The following is a 21,994-nucleotide window of genomic DNA, read 5'->3' on the forward strand; positions in this document are numbered from 1 at the left end:
TGTGAAACATAAGTCCTTTCCAATGGTTTAAATTATTTTCACCCTTGATGCCAGAAAGTTGGGATAACGTCGGGTGGTGATGAAACTGACTTCTTACATATTTTTGGCACCAACAAAAATGGTTGGCAGTGTTTCAGGAGCTCTGGTGTGGCTTTTAGTACCATGGCACCAGATTTACAACCCTTCTTCTAAATAATTAAAACCTATATTAAAAAAGGGGGCTGGGGCTACCTCCCAGCTGGAAGATTGGAACAAGGAGGGGAAGTAGTGGAGAACATCGTAAAGGAGGCTGGAAGAATAAGTCACTAGGGCTTTTGCTGTCTCTGAAACAATTCTGACAAAGCCCAACTTTTAATTTAAATGAAGAGGCAGCCCTTTTGGAAACTTCAGGGCAGAATGGGTCTTGTAAACTGGTATGCATTCTGTAGGGCCAAGAAATAATGTCAATTTTTCTTTGTAAATGGGAGCCCTTCTGGGAGGTGTCAAGGTATTTTATACTTAATCAGTGACCTTGCCCCAAGGGCAAGTTCTCTTTTGAAAGACGTCAAAAGAGGTGTCCCTTGTCTCTTTTGAGACGGGACTAATTGTTAACACCGTGCTTTGCAGCCATGGCAAATAAAGACACTGATTTCCTCCCCCTGCAGTGCACTTTCAAAATTAGTGACTCTTTCTGAGAGATCCTGGTTTCCCCTGAATGCTGTTCAGTTAGTACGGCTGTCAAAAGAAGAGAGCTCTCATTTCTGTTAGCAGAAATTCCTCTTGCTGGAAATACTAGGCCAAAGGGATTTCCTGGGTGTACGTGAGGACTGAATTTGGCAGGGAGGTGTGGAAATGTACAATATACAGTATGTATGTAATGTATATTATAAATCATATTAGTACAGTCAGCTGTTGAATATATAGTATTTGCATGTACGTGCAGAGCATTTATTTGGATGGTTGCCTGGCTGGCACAGAACTTGGGGGGGGGAGCAAAAAAAGTCTGGCCTCTCTTTATGTGTATAGGATGTGTGTTATAGGTATGCAACCTAGCAGGACCCCTTTGTAAGCTCCTGTACCTATATGGTGTACCATAGGCACAATCTGATGCCTCCTGGCAGGCCAGATGAGGCCTTCTGTTGCTAGCAGAAGAAGGTGGATCAGGCCTAGAGAGTTCTCCCAAGGGGATATATAGCAAAGAGCTGTATTTCGAGACTTTTAATTGCAATACAAATAATCATTGGATTAGTACAATGAAAAGTAAGTAAGAAACCCTCATTGTACATATTCACTTTCTCCAATGTGTTATAACCTCAGAGCTGATTACTAAACCTGGAAGCTTTGTTAAGTTTTAAGGTGGTATCTTTGCTTTCACTCTCTTCCTTTCCTGCCAGAAAAGGAGTGGAAAAGGCATAAAAGAACCTTAAAAAACTCTGGGTTGCAAGCAAAGGAGGGCTCTCCTGGGGCAGAAGCTGCCTTCCAAAGATGTTCTTGCCAGTCCTGGTGTAAGGTCTGGACTTGGTGCAAGAAAGGCAGGGGTTTAGTGCTCTGACCTGTAGCCTATGGAGTCTACTGTTAATTAGACAGGGTCTTTGCCATCCTTGTGTTACTTATTCCAGAGATGGTGGAAAAGCTCGTAACTGGGAAGGTACAACAGTCCTTTCCCAGCTTGACCCCTGAAACCCATGGCTTGCAGGGAGAGCAGTGCTATGTGGCCGCCGTTGTAGTCAAGAAGAGGTATTTGGTCCCCATAGAAAAAAATGTGGGTGGCTCTGCAAGTCATACTTCCAACATCACTTCAATTCACTTAGTGTTGTCCGCAAGAGTGACACACATAGGCCGTCTCCTGTTTGCGGGCAATCTTACCTCTTTTCTCTACCGAGATAGTAAATGCCATTTAATAACAATGCAATTCTAGCTGGCAATTAGAAAGCTGATCATGAAAGGATTTCTGTTAATAGGATTTATTTGTCCTCATGTGAGCTGAGCATCTCATAAAACGTACATATTTATGCTTCCAGCTAGAGTGGTGCTTTAGCTGGAGGGAGAGGAAGAAGGGAAAGGAAAGGTGTTGACAAGAACCCCCCACCTTTTTTTTGTACATGTACAGTGCCTTGCACAATGATGTTTCTAAATAGTGCTCAGTGATATAAAAAATAAATGAGAAGCAGATGAAGTTCTTTAGTCTGTATTATGCAGACTGAACACGATCATAATCACTTTTCATTTCCTCACACTGTAAATAATGATTGCAGTGAAATGGTCTAGGTTCAGACTGGGTTGGATAGACAAGGTTAGGAGACCAAACTGTCTGATGGGTTTTTTTTGTTCTCTTTTGTGGACAGGTTGGCTATATCCAAATTGGATCAGAGCACATGCTAATACAACCAGTGAATACATCAGAGACCTCATTTAGTGGAAAAGAACACTTCATCAGACGTAGACGATCCACAAAACCGAGCCATCCCATGAAGTCGCACATTCCTGATGAGCACTGCAAGGTTGTAGCAGGTGAGCTTGAAGTGGCTCAAGAGAACAGCCATGAGTATGCAATTACATTTTTAACTGTTGTTCTGCCAGATATGTCTGTATTTTGTAATTCAAGTGTTTGGGCAGCTGGAGCTAGTGAAAACCGGCATGCATTAATGAATCCTTCTGCTACTTGAGGCAGAAGGAGCCACATCACAAATATAAAAATTGTTAGGACATATGCTGTAGCATTCAATTTGTGAGAAGATAAACTTTGTGATGGGTCAGAGTAAACTTCTTTTTTAACCATGCAATGTGATCACTGCTCAGGAAGGTATTCACAATGCTTTTAGCAAAGGCCCAAATTTTGAAACTGAAGTCAGTGGTGAGGGGTGCTCTTTTCGTCTCACCTTTCCACTAGAGTTGTGCCACGTAGGCATGGATAGAACAGTGATCCTTGCATTTCAGAATGCGGAAAGTGTCACTTCAGATACTTTCATATAATTTAATCAGAAGTATCATCTGTAGGGTCCAGCTCATAACAGGATGAAAAGATACCTGGAGAGGGGAAGAGATGCACAGTTTCTCTTGTAAAACAATCTACTTTCTTTTTCAGCTTCTCGCATGTCATCATTTTTACTTCTGTCTAGCAGAGCACACCATCCATAATAGAGTATATCAGGGTATGCGGTCTACTGGGCAGACTTCGCTGGGTTTTTTTTGTTGCTTTTGTATAGGCTTAAGTGCATTTGAAACTGCCAGATGTAGTTGAGTAAGGTAATTTTTTTAACTAGGAACTTGATTTTGCTTTTTCTTTCTGGTATTTGACTTGTCGAACTTAAGCTCTAGCTCTCGTGCTATAGGACTTTTTGTTTCTTTGAGCAGCAACTTTTAAATTGTTTGCTTTAAGGTTTTGTGAGATAAATTGAACTTTTTTTTTTCTCTTGCCTTGTGTTAGAGAGAATGAGCTCACAGAGATAGCAAAGAAACTTTTAAGGTCTTTAGCTTTCCTTGGAGATCTGTGAACCCAGGTTGGAGGTCTGAGAGTCCAAAATGTGATATCAACTCATATAGATATCCCTAGGCTAACTTTAATCTAGTTAGATTGGATATTGAAGGAGCTACAGCTGTGACAGCAGGAAACCTATGTGAGTTAGGTGGCGGAGTGCTTGAGCAGTTTTTGTCTGCCATCCTGTTACCCTGGCTGTGGATACAGTAGCAGCTGAAATGCAGATGTGCTTTGTGTGTGAAGCTATTCTGGACGAAACAACAACCCCTCAAGCAATTTCTAGTGCTTTTCTGCTTAAATAGTTTAGCAATATGAGGTGCATTGTTTCAATGGGGTTTCTGTAGTATAACAAGAGTTGAGAGGTGAACCAGCTTCCTGAGAAATGGCAATGATTTAGATTTTAATTGTGTGTCTGGCAGTTAATAGTAGACATTCTCTAATGCTCTGGATTCAGTTTCCAGTGTCATGCTGACACACCTTGCCAGTGTTAGGATCCTGGACTTAAATCCTGTGGGTCTCTGTGGGTATGTGAGGTGGTGATGGCATGTTCCAAATTGTCAGTCTTCAGTTGTGACCCAGCCTGTTAATGCTAAAGTTGTTTTTTAAATTAAAAGTTGTAATCATGGATCTGATTTTATGCCCTAGAGTCCCCATTGGAATGGGAGACTAATAGTAAGGAGATCCAGTTCTTTGGTGACAGTCCTGTCGATATTTTTCTCCTGTCTTTCACCTTCCTCCAGTCCACAGAAGGTCAGTAGCTTTACTATATTTTTGCACTTACAGTGTGTGTCTGTGAGCTGCTGCAAACCTTGCTGGTGTTCTAATGCTTAGCAGCTGAAACCCTGAAAAAACGCAGCTGTCTCGCACCCTTTTCATTTTGGGGTGAGTTTTTTTGTTTGGTGTTAATAATAAAACAGCTGTTGATATTATTATTTCCTATCATTTTTCAAGAGAAAATGTCTAACTCTATTCACTGATCATATCCTGTCTTCTCCCATTTTTAAAGCCAAACAGTCAGATTATCAGCTAGTATAAACTGTTCTAGTTTTTGGCTTCTCTGGAGCAGTTGAATTTTATCCTTTCTGGAAATCTGTCTGGGTGGGTTGTGTAGAGAGTATTTTTTATGAACTCTGTGAAATCTCTTCTTTAGGTTTCAGTGTGCCTATATATTCTGTTCCTTTTATTCCTCTCCTGCCCCACTACCCCACCAATATTCCAGCTTCTGCCTTCTACTGGATGGACTGCATACTAAATGGAGGCAGCGGGTCAAGGCATCTATGCTGTCTTCTACTGGGCTGCCAATGGGACAAAATGAGAAGCAGGACTGGCAGGTTTAATGGGTACAAGAGTAAGACCCACAAGTATGGGAACAGTTGAGTGGTCAGGAACAAGTGCTGCTGTTGGACATAAAGGGACACGGCAGCAGCCAGAGGCACAAAAGGCTTCCTTATTGGGAACAGCAGTGGAAGCAGAGGTCTGAAGGAACTGACTGGAATAGGCAGCCATGAACTTAAAGTTTGCCTGTATCTCTTGGTTTTTTTGTTTAACCAAGCTGGTGTACCAGCAAAGATGACCTTTGCTTGCTCATAAGGTTGCCTCCTAGCTGGCACTGCTTTTTGGTAAATCCTGTAGCCAGGAACTTTATTTTCTCTTGTGTGGAGTTGAACTCTTAGTAGTTCAAATGGGTTCAGACTAAGCCAATCTTCTTTTTGATTCTCTGAGTATGAAATCTTGGTTCTGGTTAGAGTTACACATCCCCTATGTCTCTTTTTAGAAGAAACATCAGAATTCAGCACCACTCTGATTTCCTAGCCAAGTACCATAGGTGCTGCAGCACTGTGTTCATAGAAAATGCATTACCAAATTCTTACACTGTAAAATAAGACAGCCATTAGTTAAAAGCTGAATTGAACCAAAATCAGCCCAGGAAATCTGCCTCATCCTTTTGCCACTGAACCTTTTGACCTTCTGTCTAGGAGCAGGGTGCTGCCAGTCCTTGGCAGAACTGAAATTCCCTCCCTGAGAAGAGGGACTAAAGGAAAGGAAATGGGGGAGAGACTGGGTAATTACACGGGATCACAAATGAAAAGAGGAGGTGAGTGAGTACCAAGGTATCAGAACTGTAAAAATAAGACACTAAAAGGGGACGCTGGAAAAAAGTGTTCCCAGTAGCACCTACTTCTTCCTGAAGGCTTCTGGGGACCCACTACATGCTGCGTTTCTCTGCTGTGTCCAAAAGCAAATGTGAATAGACCCCACAGTTGCTGGGATCCTCCCTGCAAGCTTTGTGCTTCTCAGGTTGGCCCAGAGGTGATTGACAGGCAGGTCCTGAGCCTGGGGGGACCTCATGGCATGGGCTAGGTGGACCCTTGGTCTGACATGATGTGATCGCACTTAACTCTGTGTGTCAGCAAAATTAATTATATATCTGTTAGGTTCCTAATCCATACACAGCTTGAGGAACAAGAATTCCCTACTGCAAGCAAAGTTGTTGAAGTTCTTCATATTTGTTGGGCTAAGAGCACACGTGCACACACTACTACCATAGCTCAGGTCATGCAAAGGTGGTGGCCAGGCTACATGGGCTGAGTGTGTATCTGAGTTCGGAGGCAGAGGGAGATTGATAGTCTGATGTAAAATTTATTTAAGGCTATGGATCTTATTCTGTGACTGGATTTTTCTCCTACCTGATGCTAGTTGAGGGACTAAGCTAGGATTGGATTTGGGGAGAGCAAAGCACCCAACTGCTGCACAGTGGGGAGTGTGCTGCTTGCTCGTGCAAACAGCCACTGCTTCAAGTAGCTGTGTCATAAAATAATGAAATTGCTCATGGGCTTTGCCACTTAAAGGCAGACTCCTGAATGTTTTTCATTGTTGCGGGAAAGAAATGTAAGTCATGGCTGTTAATAGGCTTAGCACGTTAACGACCTAATTGACTCCTGTCTGGTTTGGATTAACTTTTGTGCACAAGGGGTTTAGAAACAAAAAAATTAATCCTCTCTGACACACAAAAGGTCCATTCCTAATGAAATTGTGTGGAAATGATGATCTAGGGGCATGCTTACAGAGTTTCTCCTGGGAAAAGGTCTCTTTACTATGGTACTCACCAATATCGGCAGAGTGAAGGACTGATCATATTTGTACTAGAGGTTGTTTTTCACTGGCTTGTAATTTGGCTCACCCAGGCTAAAACTTGGCAGGAAAGAATGGAGGTTGTAAATACTTAGGAAATGTTCACATGCTAGACATTTTAGATACACATCCTGTATTATGGAACAATATAGACAGAATAATACATATTTGTGTAAATACAATTTAAAATGAGTATTTTTCAAAGCCACAGAATTGCCATGCTTGGGCATTTTTCAGTCCTTTGCTGTTCTTCTTGTATTTTCTTAACAGACAAGAATCACCTTTAAAGATATTTTCTTCTTAAAATTTTGTAATTCAGCGGTACCTGGCATGGTGTGGGGTTATTTGGGATTCAAATAAAATACAAAGTATCAGACACTGAATTTTTAATGTTAGTTATTGATCACGTCACAAGAATTTAAACAGGGCTAAATTGTTCAATGGCAGATTTCTATTCGCAGCAATGGTCCTGTGATATATGAACTTGATTGTTAAAAAAAGATGCATGGTGATGTAATGACTTGTGTGAGTATTTGTAGGGGGAGGAGGAAAGCATTTTAAGAAAGCAAAATGAACTTAATTAGGAAGTGCCATGTGTCAGCGCTACTGAGGGGATAGAGAGCACAGCTTTCCAAGAGCATTCCTCATGTGTTCCACCCAGAAGTGCGGTACTTTCCTCACAGATCCCAGCCATGGGAGAGGGAAACTGAGCTGAACATTTCCTTGGGGCTAGGTAATGCTAGCAGTCTGGTTTGATAAGGGGTTGTCAAAACCTCTAAAACACCTCTTTTAGTCTAAGTGGCGTAACATGTCCTACAGCACTCAAAATTATTTTTAGAGCTGCAGGAGAACTTTGGGGAGCCAAATTTCTCCTGGAATAATCTGTATAAGAGGATTAATCCGGCTGTAGTCAGGAGTGGGAAAGTACTTAGGGTCTTGCATGACTGGATCTTTGAGATTTGAATCTGAAAATGCCTACGAATGGGTTAAAAAAAATCCCAGGTCTGTAGATTCAGGGCTGATGTTTTAATTCCTTTGTTTAAATTCTGAAGTGCTCCAGCAGCAAAGGATGAATCCCATCACCATGGGCCAGGTGCTATTGTTAGTCATATGATATGTGTATACGTATTATTTTTATCACCTGTCATCCAGCAGGAGAAAGAGTTCAAGTCACAATGCACATTTCGGCTCAGGAATGAACACGAGCCCCTGTGAGGCAAACAGAAAACCTATTAAAAGGTTTCCAGGTGCATATGCTGTGAGGGGGAAGGAAGGAAAGGTTGGGTTTCATTTGCTCTGAAGCATGGCGTCATTAGGAACATGGGAAATAGCTTCACACCAGTGATGTGAAACACTTCTTCAGTTCTCATCTCTAGACACTGGGCTCCATATGGGGTACAAACCTGCTATCACACGCTGTTCTGATTTTAAAGAACTAGTCTGGCGACTTTCTTGTCAAAGGTCTTGGACTAGAGGTCTTTCTGAACAGAGAATGGAGTCGTAGGGAGTTTTATTTGTAGGTTTTAATACACATAAGTAAGAATTTCTCTACGGGTGAGCCAAGTGGGGAGAGAGAGGTCTCTTTTTATGCATCATACGTGATTTTTTGCAGTGCCCTCAGGTTTGGCCTAGACATCCATGAATGGACTTCTCAATTTATTTGTGGGGACAAGAGGTAGCTGCAGGGCTAATCTGTGTTTTGACAGTATCTGTGATTCCCACCAATCTCTGACCCTGTAAGAAGAGCTCTTGACAGAGAGGAAATAGTATAGCTCCCCCGTAGTCCTCTCTGGTCTGCCTATCTCCTTTATTAACCCTCTATAGCTAAGAATGGGGGTAGAAAACACCTGAGACAGGGCTTCTTTCATTGCCCTGTCTCTCTGTGACCTTATAATATAAACAGTAAAGCTGTTTCCATGTGACAATATCCACCACACCCTCAGCTGCAGTAAATGGATATAGTTATGCTAACTATCATGGAACAGCAGTAGTTTAGCTAATTTGCTGAGATCTGGTCATGTATTTTGCATGTTTCTTATGTCATCAAAGTCTATGGATGGGAAAAGTTTTTCAGTTTTTCTTGGTGAGAGAAAATATCAATGTTAAAGTCAGAATCAAGCCATGTTATGAAAGCATAGGAATCTCCTCTAACCATGTCATAAAACTTCCTGTTTCTTTGGGAAAAGTAAGTTCTGTTATAACTTTTCCAAAGGTCTCCAGTGATGTATTAAAGTCCCCTTACATAGAAGGGATTTGATATAAAATACAGTCCAGGAGCATGAGAGAGAGCAGCTTGTCTTTGGAGGGAAGGTTGTTATTTCATGTTTATGATATAGACCTCATAAATTACCTTTAAATGTGGGTTTGCTTTAAACCCTTTTGTCAGTTTAAATGAACCAGTTTTTATTTAATGCAAATGTGCCGCATGGAGAGATGCATATAGTGAAAAAACAGGAAGATCAACATTTTAATTCACAAAATAACAATGCGTTGCTTCTCCGTATAGTTACTTCTCAACCTGTTTTAACAATTGATCAAAGCTGGTAATAATTTTAAAAAGTGCTAGTATGCAGGTATCAAATGGAGGGAATGCTTTCCCTGAACAGGTATAAATCCTAAACACATGTTACTGCTATGTTGCATTTCCCCATCTTTAATCATTGTCTCTTAGCTGTGTTTTCTCTGCAGGTTTGAATTGGCCTGAAATAGCAGTTGTTATGGCCAAAAAACATGTGTGCTAAAAATAGAGAGATGTAATGCAACCTGTATTAGTCCATATTAGGAAGCATCTGTTGAAGAATTAAAGCAAGGATTTCAACAATGGGCTGTGCGAAGATGTAATGTGATTAGGTGTTTGCAAGCATAGAAATATTCCCTGTATCAGAAATTCGGCACTTTACCCATGGGAGTGTGTCTCACTTGTGTGAATAAATCCCTTGGATTTTTCAGGTCCCTGGTCTTCCAAACAGGGAGTCTGGATTTTCCCTGTAAGTATGTGATTGTTTCCTTATGGCTGATAAAGAGCAGCCTTTTGGAGCAGTCTACCATTCGGAAGTGTCCTTTTCCATCACATGTGGCAAGTGAAGTTTTATTGCCAGTCTGTTCTGGATGGAGCCCTCAGGATGAGGGCAGCACGGATAATGTGGAGCAGGAGGGACTCCAGTTTCTTCTTCCTCCACTGTCAAGGTGCAAAAGAGATGAAAAAAGAGGACATGCAAATAAGCATAGTGTATGGATTTCTTCCCCTTCCAGAGCAGCTGCACACAGTAGAGCTGTACTGCTCCTTCACTTGGTTCCTAATAAAATTTAGCGCTAGTTTCCATTGGAACCTAATGAAATCTAAACTGGCAGGTGGTAATGAGCTAGGTTGTCTAGCGTACACCATCCTTGTCTTGGGATGTTCACGGGTATTCCAGTGGTCATTCTGGCTAGAAAGGCAAACAGGTGGCTCCAAGGAGACTAAGGTACATTGCTTACCTTTTAGCTGTCTTTGTTTTTTCTATATTATCATAAATCATAGCTCAGGGTTAGAGCCAAGAGTTGGGACTTGGGACTCTGTTGGCCTCAATTCCTAATGTAGTTTGACCTTTGACCTTCAGCAGATCCCTTGGGATCTTACCTATAAAAGTTACCAAGTGTTGGGCACCTACATGTTTGTGTGGCCAAGATGGGAGCACTCTGGGACAGGTTTTGCCTCTGTTCAAAAGCTCTAAGCTTCCTAAGTCATAGATGTCCCAAACGGTGAACCCAAGACTGAAGGCACAGAAAATTAGAGGTCATTTAGACTATAACCTCTAACTCTCAAGCAGTTTCTTTATTTGCAAATTAGGGCTACTAACTCTGAGCTGGCAATGGTACCAAGAGCCTTTCGATCTGAAAGTTGCTCTATAAACTGAGTTTCTTTCTCAGCTGATCTGTTCCCTGGGTAGTTTGACAGACCTGTATACATTAGGGATTAAAAATAACTATTACACTACTTTCTACTTCACTTTGACCTGCTGAGCCAACACTGTTATGGGAGATGAACCTGTATTCTTTACTGGATTTTGCAAATCACCAGAAGTAAATTGCTCAGCTTTCAAGGAGGTCTGTACCACCTCTCTCAAGGTATAGGTGTGTCGTGGTTTAACCCCAGCCGGCAACTAAGCACCACACAGCCGCTCGCTCACTCCCCTCCGGTGGGGTGGGGGAGAAAATCAGAAGAGTAAAAGTGAGAAAACTCGTGGGTTGAGATAAAGACAGTTTAATAGGTAAAAGCAAAAGCCGCGCGCGCAAGCAAAGCCCAACAAGGAATTCATTCATTCCTTCCCATCGGCAGGCAGGGGTTCAGTCCTCTCCAGGGAAACCCATCGACAGGCAGGTGTTCAGCCATCTCCAGGAAAACGGGGCTCTACCAGGCGTAACGGTTACTTGGGAAGACAAACGCCACGACTCCGAATGTCCCCCCCTTCCTTCTTCTTTCCCCAGCTTATATACTGAGCATGATGTCATATGGTATGGAATACCCCTTTGGCCAGTTTGGGTCAGCTGTCCTGGCTATGTTCCCTCCCAGCTTCTTGTGCACCTGGCAGAGCATGGGAAGCTGAAAAGCCCTTGACTAGTGTAAGCACTACTTAGCAACAACTAAAACATTAGTGTGTTATCAACATTATCCTCATACTAAATCCAAAACGCAGCACTATATCAGCTACTAGGAAGAAAATTAACTCTATCCCAGCAGAAACCAGGACAACATGTAATGGTGAGTCCAGACTGTAGGTGGGGAGCCCCTGGTTTGGTGAGTCCCTGAGCTCTTGCAACCTCAGCAGAAGTGATTGGAGTTTAGCGGTGAAAGCCCAGGGTGGCTGGGTAAGGCTGGCAGTTGTAAAAACATTCTTTGGAAAGTAAGCACGTTTGCTAAAGACTCATTAAAATAAAATAAACCTGGAGGCCAATGATGCCATTTTTCACAGTATAATTGCAGCCAGGCGTTTTGTAGTCTCTAAATCTCTAAAGTGGATTAGGACTGTGCTTTGTGATTGGTCTCAGATCTGCTGAGGTTAAGTGATCAAAACTGAGGAGTCTGAGTTCATGGTCTTATGTACATCACTCCTTATCACTAGGACCTAATTATATTTGTGTTACAGGATCCTTCCCCAGGGCCCCAAGCAAGTTGGGACCTTTGTGCGTCTGTCACAAAGGAAATAATTCCGCTTCAGAGAATTTACAACTAGTAATAGAGCAAATCAAAAATAGGATGAGAAACCGAGGCACAGAGGCTAAGAGGGAGTGGCAGAGCAGGTATTTCCATTCACACTTTAACAGTCTTACCATTAAGCCAGGCCCACTGTGCCTGCGTTCTGTACCATTAGATTGTCTTATCTGAATGTCTTACATGAGTGAGTCCTTGTTTCTAGCTGGATGGAAAGCCTACAATGAAGCTGTCCTTTTAAAAGGAGATTGAGTGCACATAGTTCAGGAGGTGGTGATCTTTGAAGTCTTGCTGACAAATTGAACCAGTGAGTGGATAGAGATCATAGTGCTTATCCTGTGCTGTCTTACAGGCCTTCCATTAAAAACAAAGTCCTGATGCGTTATGTTGACAACTGTGTATGTTTTGCAGAATAATAAGGTTTTAACTGATGTGTCCAAGCCACAGACTAACTTGGATAACAATCCTTGCAATAAAATCTCTGTGGTGTTTTGAGATGCAGCACAGAGTTCATGACTTCTGTCTTAAATTCTTGTTTGCTGCTGTGCCAGACAAATAGTCATGAACTTGTGATTTGGTATGAAAGTGGCCGTGTTAAAACAAAACAAAACAACCCAAACAAAAACCCCAAAATACCACCAAACATTTTTGGGAGGTGGATTAGGGAGCAATGAATCATTCTGCTATGCAATGATTTTTTTCCTACCAGTTAATGCATGATTTTGTCTGCCATCTAGTCAGAAAGAACTTGGAGATGCATAATCATTTTGTAGGACAAGATATTAAAAATGAGATGACAGCTTCAGTCTGTAATCAGCTGTGATTTGAATGAGCAACCATTTTTAATTCCTGAACTTCAGAGTACCCACTGGCATCAGCTAGCTGTGGTAAATCTGAAATTCAAAGCTTTTAATGGAGGTATAAAAGACCAGTGCACAGGGACAATATTGGTGAAGGGGGCTCCATGTTCCCATGGCTGGAAATAGATTGGAGAGTGCTGGCTGTAGCAGCAACTCCAATAGCGTCTGTTCTTAGTTTCCTTCTTCAATCCTTGCTTGTGTCTGCTCCGAGGTGGATGCCATAGGAAAGGTGTCAAGGTAGCAACCGTGTGGAGCAAGGCCCCTGGAGCTGAAGTGTGGTTTCTTTTTTTTTTTTTTACCCTTCAGGAGATCAGTGTTTTGAAAAAGAACCTCTCTGTTGTTGTATGGATGAAATCTGCAGCTGCAAGGTAACCAATGCACAGAGCTTTGGATGTAAAGCCCGCAGGAGGCAGTGAAGGGATGTTTCTGGTGGTGTCCATGAATTTTGAACTGGCCCCCTTTATGTGCCTGTGATGATCTCACAGCTCTGAGCTGTCCCGTGATCCATGGTTGCTCTTTTAGCTCAGGCTGTGTTAGCACATATCCTTCAGTGGGCTGACTTCTGCAGCAAATATTTGTCATCCTGGAAGTCTCTAAACCTGTTAAAATTTGTCTTGCTTCTAACCATGAGCAACTTGATCCCCAGACCGAGCAAACAAGGTTGCTGACTTGTACCGCTTGTGGGCATCCACCGTGGTGTTGCTGTGCAGCCAGTCTTTTGAAGAAGCTGTTCAATAAATGGTTTGGAAGCAGCTCTGCTGTCAGATCCAAACATGAGGAGTAGATTGATTTAACTGTAGCATATTTCTTTTGATGTGTTTTTAAATAATAAACACTATGTGTTTCAACCCACCACTCCTTGATCTTAATTCAAACTAAGAAGGAAGCCTGCCTGTATTCTGGTTAGGTTTTGCTTTTGCTCTGGTCCTGGGACGTAAATGCTGCTGCTGAATTCCACTTAATGTTTCGTTTCCTTCCTTACACCTTGCTTTCTTGATTGGAAATGAAATCAAGTCATTATGCTAGATTTGAAAATTTCTTTGAAATTAGTGCAGTTTCTAGATTAAATAGCAATGAGTTTCTAGATTAAATAGCAATGTCTAAGAGACATAGATGCAGTATAATGATCATTTAAACACAAAACTGATAGTCTTTTGAGAGGGTGTTTGTAGCCTGTTAGTGGTACCAGAGAAACTTTGTGGCATCCTGTCACTCTGATAATTCAGCAAACTTGCCCTTCCTCTGATTGACGTATGGTTTTAGGTTAACTAGTAAGTACCTATCTCAGGAACTTCCTTTCTTTAATTTCTAGGCTTGGTTTGTGTGCAGGATCTCCTTTCTCTTTCTCTCTCTTTTGCTTTGGAGACATGATGATTTTTACTGTTAAGTTAAAGTAATAAAACACGCCTAATGTGAGTACCAGTGAAAGATTCTCTAGAAACTCCTGAGGCATAGGGAAAACTAATGTTAGCTGTTTGCCCCACTTGCATACTCTCTCCTCCTTTTTATGCTGCTGAAGTAACAGCATAAAGGAAAACAGAGCTAGCTTTCCATGTAAGGGTATATAGAGATGTTAAAGGGGTCATGGGTGGAGGGAAGTTAGTAGAGGGCTTCCTGAGGAAGAAAAATCCTGGAGAGGATTTTTAAGGCAGCAATAGAAAAGGGCTTGCAGAAAGGACTCTGCAATTTTGCTTTTATTTGTGGCTTTTGTTGAACTGCATCCAGAAACTTTCAGTACGTTTAACTAGAATGAGGTAGCTAAAACTACAAAGAGGAAGATTAGGGAGAAAAAAAGTGGAAGGCTATAGGAGAAGAGGTTGCTTTTCAGATGAGTCTGGGAAATACTGTTGGAAGGGAGGTAGGAGGAGCAGGAAGGGACTCTGCAGTTACAGCAGAATGTGCCAAAAACCAGATGGTGCTAGACAGGGCTTTCGGTGTGTAATAGGAAAAGTTCATTTGGGGTGGTTGCTTTGGAATTGTGCATCTGCTGGGTTGCCATAAAAAGCACTGAACATAAGGAGTTTTCTACTGAGGCTTCAGAAGAGCTCTGTTGTGCTTCTGATTGCAGTAGGGACTATGGGTTTTTTTGCCATTCTGAGGAAGATTTCAAAGACTGTTGGACTGCAGAATGTGATATGATCATGTTGCTTTGCAGGTGACTAGCCAAGGAAAGGTTACTAGCCTGTAAATAAAAGCCAGCTAATGAGCTTGTACAATGTTACATCCATTTTATACTAAGAATCTGGGGGTGTACCGCCCTTCTCCCATCACCTAACAGCCCTGAATTCTGTGGAATTTTTGGCCACATAGTGTGTAACACACTGTCAAAGTGACTGGCAAAAGAGTAATGTCCGTTGTGCATAGTCACCCGCAGCATATATGTGCTGTGTTGTAGATCAACTGTTTCAGCTCATATTTCACATGAAATTGTCTGACCTCTTAAGCGGGGAACACCTGACTCCTAAAATAGTGTGCAGTTTGGTTATGTACGCTCCCTGCAATGTAAACTCCTCTGACAGGCTCCTGCCCATGTTTTATGGCCTCTCATGCCTTCACACTAACACTTAACATCTGCACCACAAAATTTGTAACATCAGTTTGTTCAAATAAAGAATCCACCAAGCATTTAATCCTTGTTTTAATGGCTGATGTTTATTTTAGTTTGGGGTTTCACGTACTCATGGAGGGATTCTTTGCCCATAGGCCATAAATCACACGGGGCAGGAGTGAGACTTCTCTGTGCTGGCTTGTTTCCAAAGTGAGGCTCTAGAGATGGGGGTTTTTTTGATACCTCCATAAAGTTGACTCACCTCAGGTATGAGTTGCAGATGCGTTTAATGAGGATTTTTACTATTGGTTTTGGATCTTTTTCCCCTCTTCATCAAATGTCTGTGATATGGGATGTGTGTATTTCTTTTGTTCTGTTTGTGATGGTTCATCCATGCAAATGATAGTTGTGTTTTCTCCATGTGCTTGATTATGCTGGAAAATTGTTTGCATGTGTGGTAGGCAGGAAGATGCAAATAGAAAGGGCCACTCTGAAAGTAGCCTTCTGCAAGGACAAAAAGAATAAAGATAAGTTACCCTACAGCGGAACTACAAACTTTAAAAAAAGGACGGGGGGACACATGACACCTCTGTTCAAGTAGTTTGTGTTGCTTTGCCTTACCTCTTCTGTAGTGTATCATCAGTGACCACCTGAGCTCTTTGTAGGCTCCCTTGAGTCCATTACATGTTGCCTGTTTTAAGCGCTTGGTAAGCTTACACTTGGAGAACGTGAGGGAGAGGATGAGAGTAAGAGCCCAGATTCTCTAGGTTAGGTCACTTTGGCTGTGTTTCTAGGCAAGCCTGTGGGGTGGTAGTTTTCCACACACAACCTCTAATCCCTACCACCCAGTGGAAAGCAGCCAATCCACAGCTTCAAGTAAAACTCATGGAGGAATGGGGGCCAGAGGCTTTGTGTGAACCAAGACTACCCAGCAATTTGCCAGGAGTCCCTTTACGCTGCTGCTCTCCAGAAATCACACCTTTCAGAGTTTTGTACAGCTGCCTTCTGCAAAGAGGTGCTGAGTGGAATCGGCAAAGCCTCGCCAATTCCTTCATCTGCTTCTGGAGGAGGGACCATGCCGGGCAATCCTATGGTAAATGACCATGGCATGACCTTTTCTCCCCGGAGTGCAAGCTACAGTCTAGCGTAGTGGGTTCCTCCTCTGACACAAGTGGCTCCTTTTCCACCAAAAAGGAGATTTTTGAAGTGAAAACCCAGAGTACTCTGAATTTATTTTCTTCCCCTTAAGCCTTTTTACACAGCTCATTCAATGCCAGGCTCAGACTTACTTGAGTTTAGGCCTAGCCCCCTATAAAAGCAACTTCTCTATAGGTAGGAGATTTATACCAGCTGAAAACTTTTAATTTATTAGGGAATTACCAAAATAAGAATTTGATGGGGAAGTGCTGTTACTTCAGGAAGGTTCTGATTGCTAGCAGCAAGACCCAAAAGGTGGATGTTCTAACTGGAATAATTTGCCTTCTCTTTCTTTTTCTGATTTCTACCCTGGTATTTAAACGATAACCTTGAAAGTGCTGCAGCTAAAGATGCGTGGCTATGCAGAGGGAGGGATGGGTGGATGAATGGAATGGAATGAATAAACAAACAAACAAACATGGGAGCTTGTTCACAGAAGTTTGGTGAAGTAATCTCCATTTCATAGTTGGCAAATCAAAGGTGCATTCATCTTTCCTTCTTTCTGGTATAGTCGCTCCATTTTATTTTACTACTTTTCTAAAGCACTTAGAAACATACAGATCCCCTACTCTGTGGCAGCTTTGTCATGACTGTGCACTTTTCTGTAGCTGTCCTGCAGTCCATGTGGAAACAAGCCTCAAAACTCGATTATTTTCACCTTTGCTGCTGATATGTAGCTTCCATTATTTATGAGCACCCCAAGTTCTCATTTTTTTTGCTTGTCCATGGGCTCCTGTCTGTCTTTTTAGACCCAGGGGGATATTTCCAAACTCTCTTAAAAAATATTCAAATCAAATTTCATGGTGGCTTTCTCAGTTTAAAATACGTACCAAGTGTTGACAGTTGATGCCTTGGGCAGAAAAGCATGTGCAGAGGTATACTGGATGACTGCTACACAATTCAGAATAGGATATGGGATGGTCATGTGCAAATGTGCATATTGACAAGACAGAAAATGTATGAATGAGCAGAAGGCAGGGAATCCATTTCAGGTGGGCTTTGGGGGGCTTACAGCTAATGGAGTTTATCGCCCTGAATACAAGAGGGTCAGTCAGGGAAAACTGATGATCTGGATGCGAGTGCATTTACCAGCCTGGGAAAGAAGGGAAATTCAAGCTGAATTGTATAAGGGAGCTGGTAAACAGACTGTGAAAAAACAGGATCAGTGAACACTAACTCAGATCTGCCTGCTGCAGAATGGTTCTTTGCTAAGAGAAGGTCTCAAGTTAAATCTACAGAAAATTAAAAAGTGATTCTCTGCTCTGGGAAATGAGCAGCATGTGTAGTGTGACATGAGAGGTATCTGTCTGATCATCCATTACGGTCTATCCCATGTCACTTTTGCATTGAATGTTGCGTTTGTACTGTTTCAGGACCTGTTGTGTTCTGCTCCCTTTTTCCCATTGGAAGAAATCAGCATTAATACCAGTGTCAGTATCTTATCCATAGTATATTGCAGGCTGAGCAGTAAGCAGATGTAATTTCAGTGAATCTTGGCAGTTTCTTTCTTATTGCAAAATAAATTTATTTTAATGACTTCATTTGCTTTTCTTTCATTTTACAATTGAAAACATGAATACATTTTTTTGTGACTGCAATGAAGTGAGTAGATTCAATTTCAGATATGAACTTAATTTCTCCTTTGGTCATGCCTCAGGTGCTTTGCAGATCTGCCTTTGAGCTGTGAAACACATTTCACCTTTCAGTTTAGAAGAGAACAAATTAATACATTAGTCCCTTAGTTTGGAGGAAGGGAGGTTTAACTTCTGTGGTTTAATTTTTGTGTTAACGGTAGCTGATCACTGCTTCACTTTCTAGTTCTTAGAATGGGTCCTTTTCACAGGTTCTTGTAACTTAAGTTCATTAACGATCAGCTGGTGTAGGGAGTCCCTGCTTTTGGTACACATGCTACAATAAAGAGGCATGTGAGCTCTGCACGTAGGTGGCCGGTGACTGCAGCTGCTGGTGCTGGCGCTCATGCCAATAGCAATAAATGAGCAAAGAAAGCTTGAGAAGGTCTTATCTAGCCTGACCTTCTGCACTTCTGGGTTTCATCCAGAGACTTCTGCAGTTGGCCAATAATGCATGTTCCAAAACAATCTGACTTAATTTAAAATTTTGAGACTCTGTCTTGTGTTCTGTTACATTGCTCTAGTAATGCTGGTAGCAAGTAAAAATGCAACTGATGGAAATAGCGACTCCAGGAATATCTTACAACTTCCCTGGCTAAGGAGAACCCGGAGAGTCTACAGTGTACATTGCATCCCAAAACACGGTTTCCTATCCTAAAGTTTTCTTCAAAAGATTTTTCCTTAATTAGCACTTGTTCCATTATAGTGGAATGTTACTCCTTTCACAAGCAAGATTTCAAATTTCTGAAATCTTTGCAAGAACATGACCTCTTGGTTTGAATTACAGTTAATCTTTTGCTTTTTGGACTTCTCTTTTCCCATCCTCTCTCCTATTTGCATGTAATCTCGTGGTCTCATACGAATCTGCACACAGAGGTACAGATGTACTTGCAATGGAACCTCTTGGTTGCTTCTTTTAATCAGCAAAGAACACTTTAATTAAAGGTCATTGCAATCTGAATGTGCACAAGAATGTTGAAAAGAGTATAAATGTTTTATTATGATCTGCCAGCCTTAATAAGTATTTTGACTTTTAGAAAAGAAGAGACAAAAGAAAATGAAATCAACTAGTGACTGGAGGGAGAGAAGAAACGCCATTCGACTTACCAACGAGTACACAGTAGAAACTCTGGTGGTGGCAGATGCTGATATGGTCCAATACCACGGTGCAGAGGCTGCCCAAAGATTCATCCTCACAGTTATGAATATGGTAAGTAGGCACTTTATGCTCAAAAGAAGAAACAAGAGTAAACAGATCATATCCAGGGTAGGTTAAATCTGGCTTCCTTGACAGCTGAAATGGGTAACTGTTTTGACCTTGAGGTACGAGGAAAGGTTTTGGTTTTCTTGTGTTATGTGCCTCGTCTCCCCCATCTGTGTGATTCCTTCTATTTGCCTAAGGACATCACAATCAAAAACTTTTTTGAAACTGAAATTGCAAGTTTTCAGTTAGGAAATATTCCATAATTGTTCAGGAGTGGTGTTTTCTACAATGTTCTTTGTACTGTTATGGTTTACCTTGGAAGAGAGTATCCCGAAGTGGATAGATGGTCTTGTCTGACATGATGTTTCTTGGGTTCCTAGAGATTTCCATGGCACACCTGTTTCATACAAGATATTTCTCTGTGGGTCATTGTCATAGTGGGCAGTCAAAGTGTTATTGAAGACAGCAGTCATATTGATTTCCAGCAGAAAACCCAGCTTTAAGTCAATTAGAAACACTTTTTATCTCTGATTTTTACATAATGAAAATGGCTGCCTCCCTTGCTGTAGAAAACATGGCAAACTTACCACCAAACTGCCAGCTGATCCCATTCTCTTTACCCCATGAATCTCTTGTGCTACATGAAGTGGCGCTGATCATACCTCTGAATAGTTGATGGAGTTGGGCTTTAGAAGCATTCTAGAAATTCTGCAGAGAATCTGCCAGGAGTGAGGAGAGCCTTTTGAAATTGCAAGCTCATATGAAGTGTGGGTGTTAATTTGTTAGCTGTCCTAGTAGTTAAGCCTTCCGTCTCAGCTGATAAGGGAACACAAAGCCTCTCACCATGAGTGCTCACTCACTCACCTGTTGGCAGTGCCAATAAAGAGATAATGGCTAAATTGGATGTGGACACTGAAAACTCTGCTCAGAGGTGGCAGGGGTCCTTCCAGAGGCATTTGCACAAGGAAGTCTTGGGGGAAGCTTGTGTTCCTCTGCCCATGCTATTGTAACATCCAGGAACAGTTCATTCTCCTGACTACTGCTCTGTTGTTGTTCATGAGCAGCAAATTGGCTTGCAAAAAAATAACAGTTCTTAATAGTAATTGACTGGTCATGCTTCCCAGTGAAGAGCTGAGTGATGGATGCTCAGTGCATAATCCGGCTATGGAGCAACAGCTTTTTAAGAGGTGTTGTATTCCTTTATCAAGCACTGGTGTGAGGGAGCCCTCCTGTAGTGAAATGCTTTGCTGATTAAGCAGGGAGTTTGTTTAACTAGTCTTTTCCATTAACAAGCTGGTTTTCTGTGTCCCTTCCTCTACCTTTTATTTTGCCTTCTAGCATGCTGTGACAATAGTCACTTAATAGGGCTTCATTGTGTCTCTACATTTATTTGGATGGGTTTGTAGGAAATGTCGTCTTGCAACGAAATCCATTCATGCCACCATCACTTCAGGGTCTACTTACTGGCTTTCTTGTGTTTAAGGATGTGTTTGCTGGGGGCAAAAGAGCCTTATTCTTCTCAAAGTCACGGTCCTCCACCTTTAAATTCACATACCAGCTCTGCAGTGTGCAGGCAGAACATAAGGCATATTCAGCTCTGAACAAATGTGCTTCTCCAGTCACTTTTGAACTAACAGAAATGCATGTTCAGATGTAATGTATGTGTCAAGGCTGAGTTTCTTCCTTATGTCAGATGCTTGGGACCTTGAGAGGTGTGATGGATGCTTTTTGTTTGCAGTGGCAGCCCAGGGGTCCTCCTAAAATCTGTTCTGCTCTGATTAATCAGTGAGATAATAAAAATTTGCCATTGTGCCCCACAGTTCTGCTGGGGCTTGGACAGGGCATTATGGCTGTGAGAGCTTTTAAAACACATGTCTAATCATCTGTCTTGTGATCTAAGTGCCTAAAGGTCAATTATTTCAGTGTAGCCACTAGTGCATCTCTATGTTGTGTAGCTTTATCAGCCTGTCAAGATTGTTAGGGTTGAGTACACTGATAGACCAAGTCCTAAACAAAAGATGGCCATGAATACTATTGTCTGTCCAGGCTGAGGAGTACTGCAGAACATCTCAGCAACATCAGCTTGCCAGGTGTGAATGTATATGTATGGAGAGGTGCTGATAGATGGGTTGGGTTCTCTAAACCCATTTACTAAACAAATATTGAAGCTTAGTTTCCAATGGATTTGGCTGATGGACTTTTAAGCTAGGTTCTGATGCTGTAGTGTGAGCTCACCCCTTTATTAGACACTAGAGAGTGCACATGGAAGAGGAGTCTTGGCTGAGGAACACATTTATCTGACATCTCCTAAGGTGCGAAGTCCAGCTGAAATGCTTCCCACTGTTAAGTCATTGCTTCTAGGGGCTCACCCATGTGGTTTTTCTGATGTCTGATAGGATTTGAATTTGTGTTTCAGCTTTTCAGCCTTCAGAGGAGCACTGACAGAGTGTCTCTACTTTGTCTGGCCACCTACATTCCCACACTTACAGGAACGTAGTATCTTTCAGGCCTCTACCTACCTGAGGAAATTGGTTGTGAGTGGCTGGCAAGATCAGAAGTTACTGAGGAATAATATAGGCAAACACATAGATGTCGTCATTGCATAAATCCTTTATTTCTGAGGCTATAAAACGAGGTGAAATCAAAGGGGATTTTAACATTCCATTTGCCATAATGAAAGCTGATCTTCATCCCAGCAAAAGAGGCTGAAGAATAATTCAGAAAATGTATTTCAGGAAGAGAGGGAGGATAGTCATGTGGTTTAGGTAGGCCTT

The 21,994-nt window shown here is 41.9% G+C and overlaps 1 protein-coding gene across 1 annotated transcript in view; it reads left to right on the plus strand.

Moving 5' to 3' along the window:
* The first annotated feature begins 2,354 nt into the window (after positions 1 to 2,354).
* ADAMTS17 (ADAM metallopeptidase with thrombospondin type 1 motif, 17) overlaps positions 2,355 to 21,994 on the plus strand; it is a 180,157-nt gene continuing 160,517 nt past the window's right edge. Inside the window, exons 1-2 of the mRNA XM_009586177.1 lie at positions 2,355 to 2,490; positions 19,054 to 19,226. Of these exons, the coding sequence (XP_009584472.1) occupies positions 2,355 to 2,490; positions 19,054 to 19,226 (309 nt within the window). The remainder of the gene's footprint in view (positions 2,491 to 19,053; positions 19,227 to 21,994) is intronic.

This window comes from Fulmarus glacialis, unplaced genomic scaffold, assembly GCF_000690835.1.
Source record: "Fulmarus glacialis isolate BGI_N327 unplaced genomic scaffold, ASM69083v1 scaffold811, whole genome shotgun sequence".
In the NCBI taxonomy this organism is placed as follows: Eukaryota; Metazoa; Chordata; class Aves; order Procellariiformes; family Procellariidae; genus Fulmarus; species Fulmarus glacialis.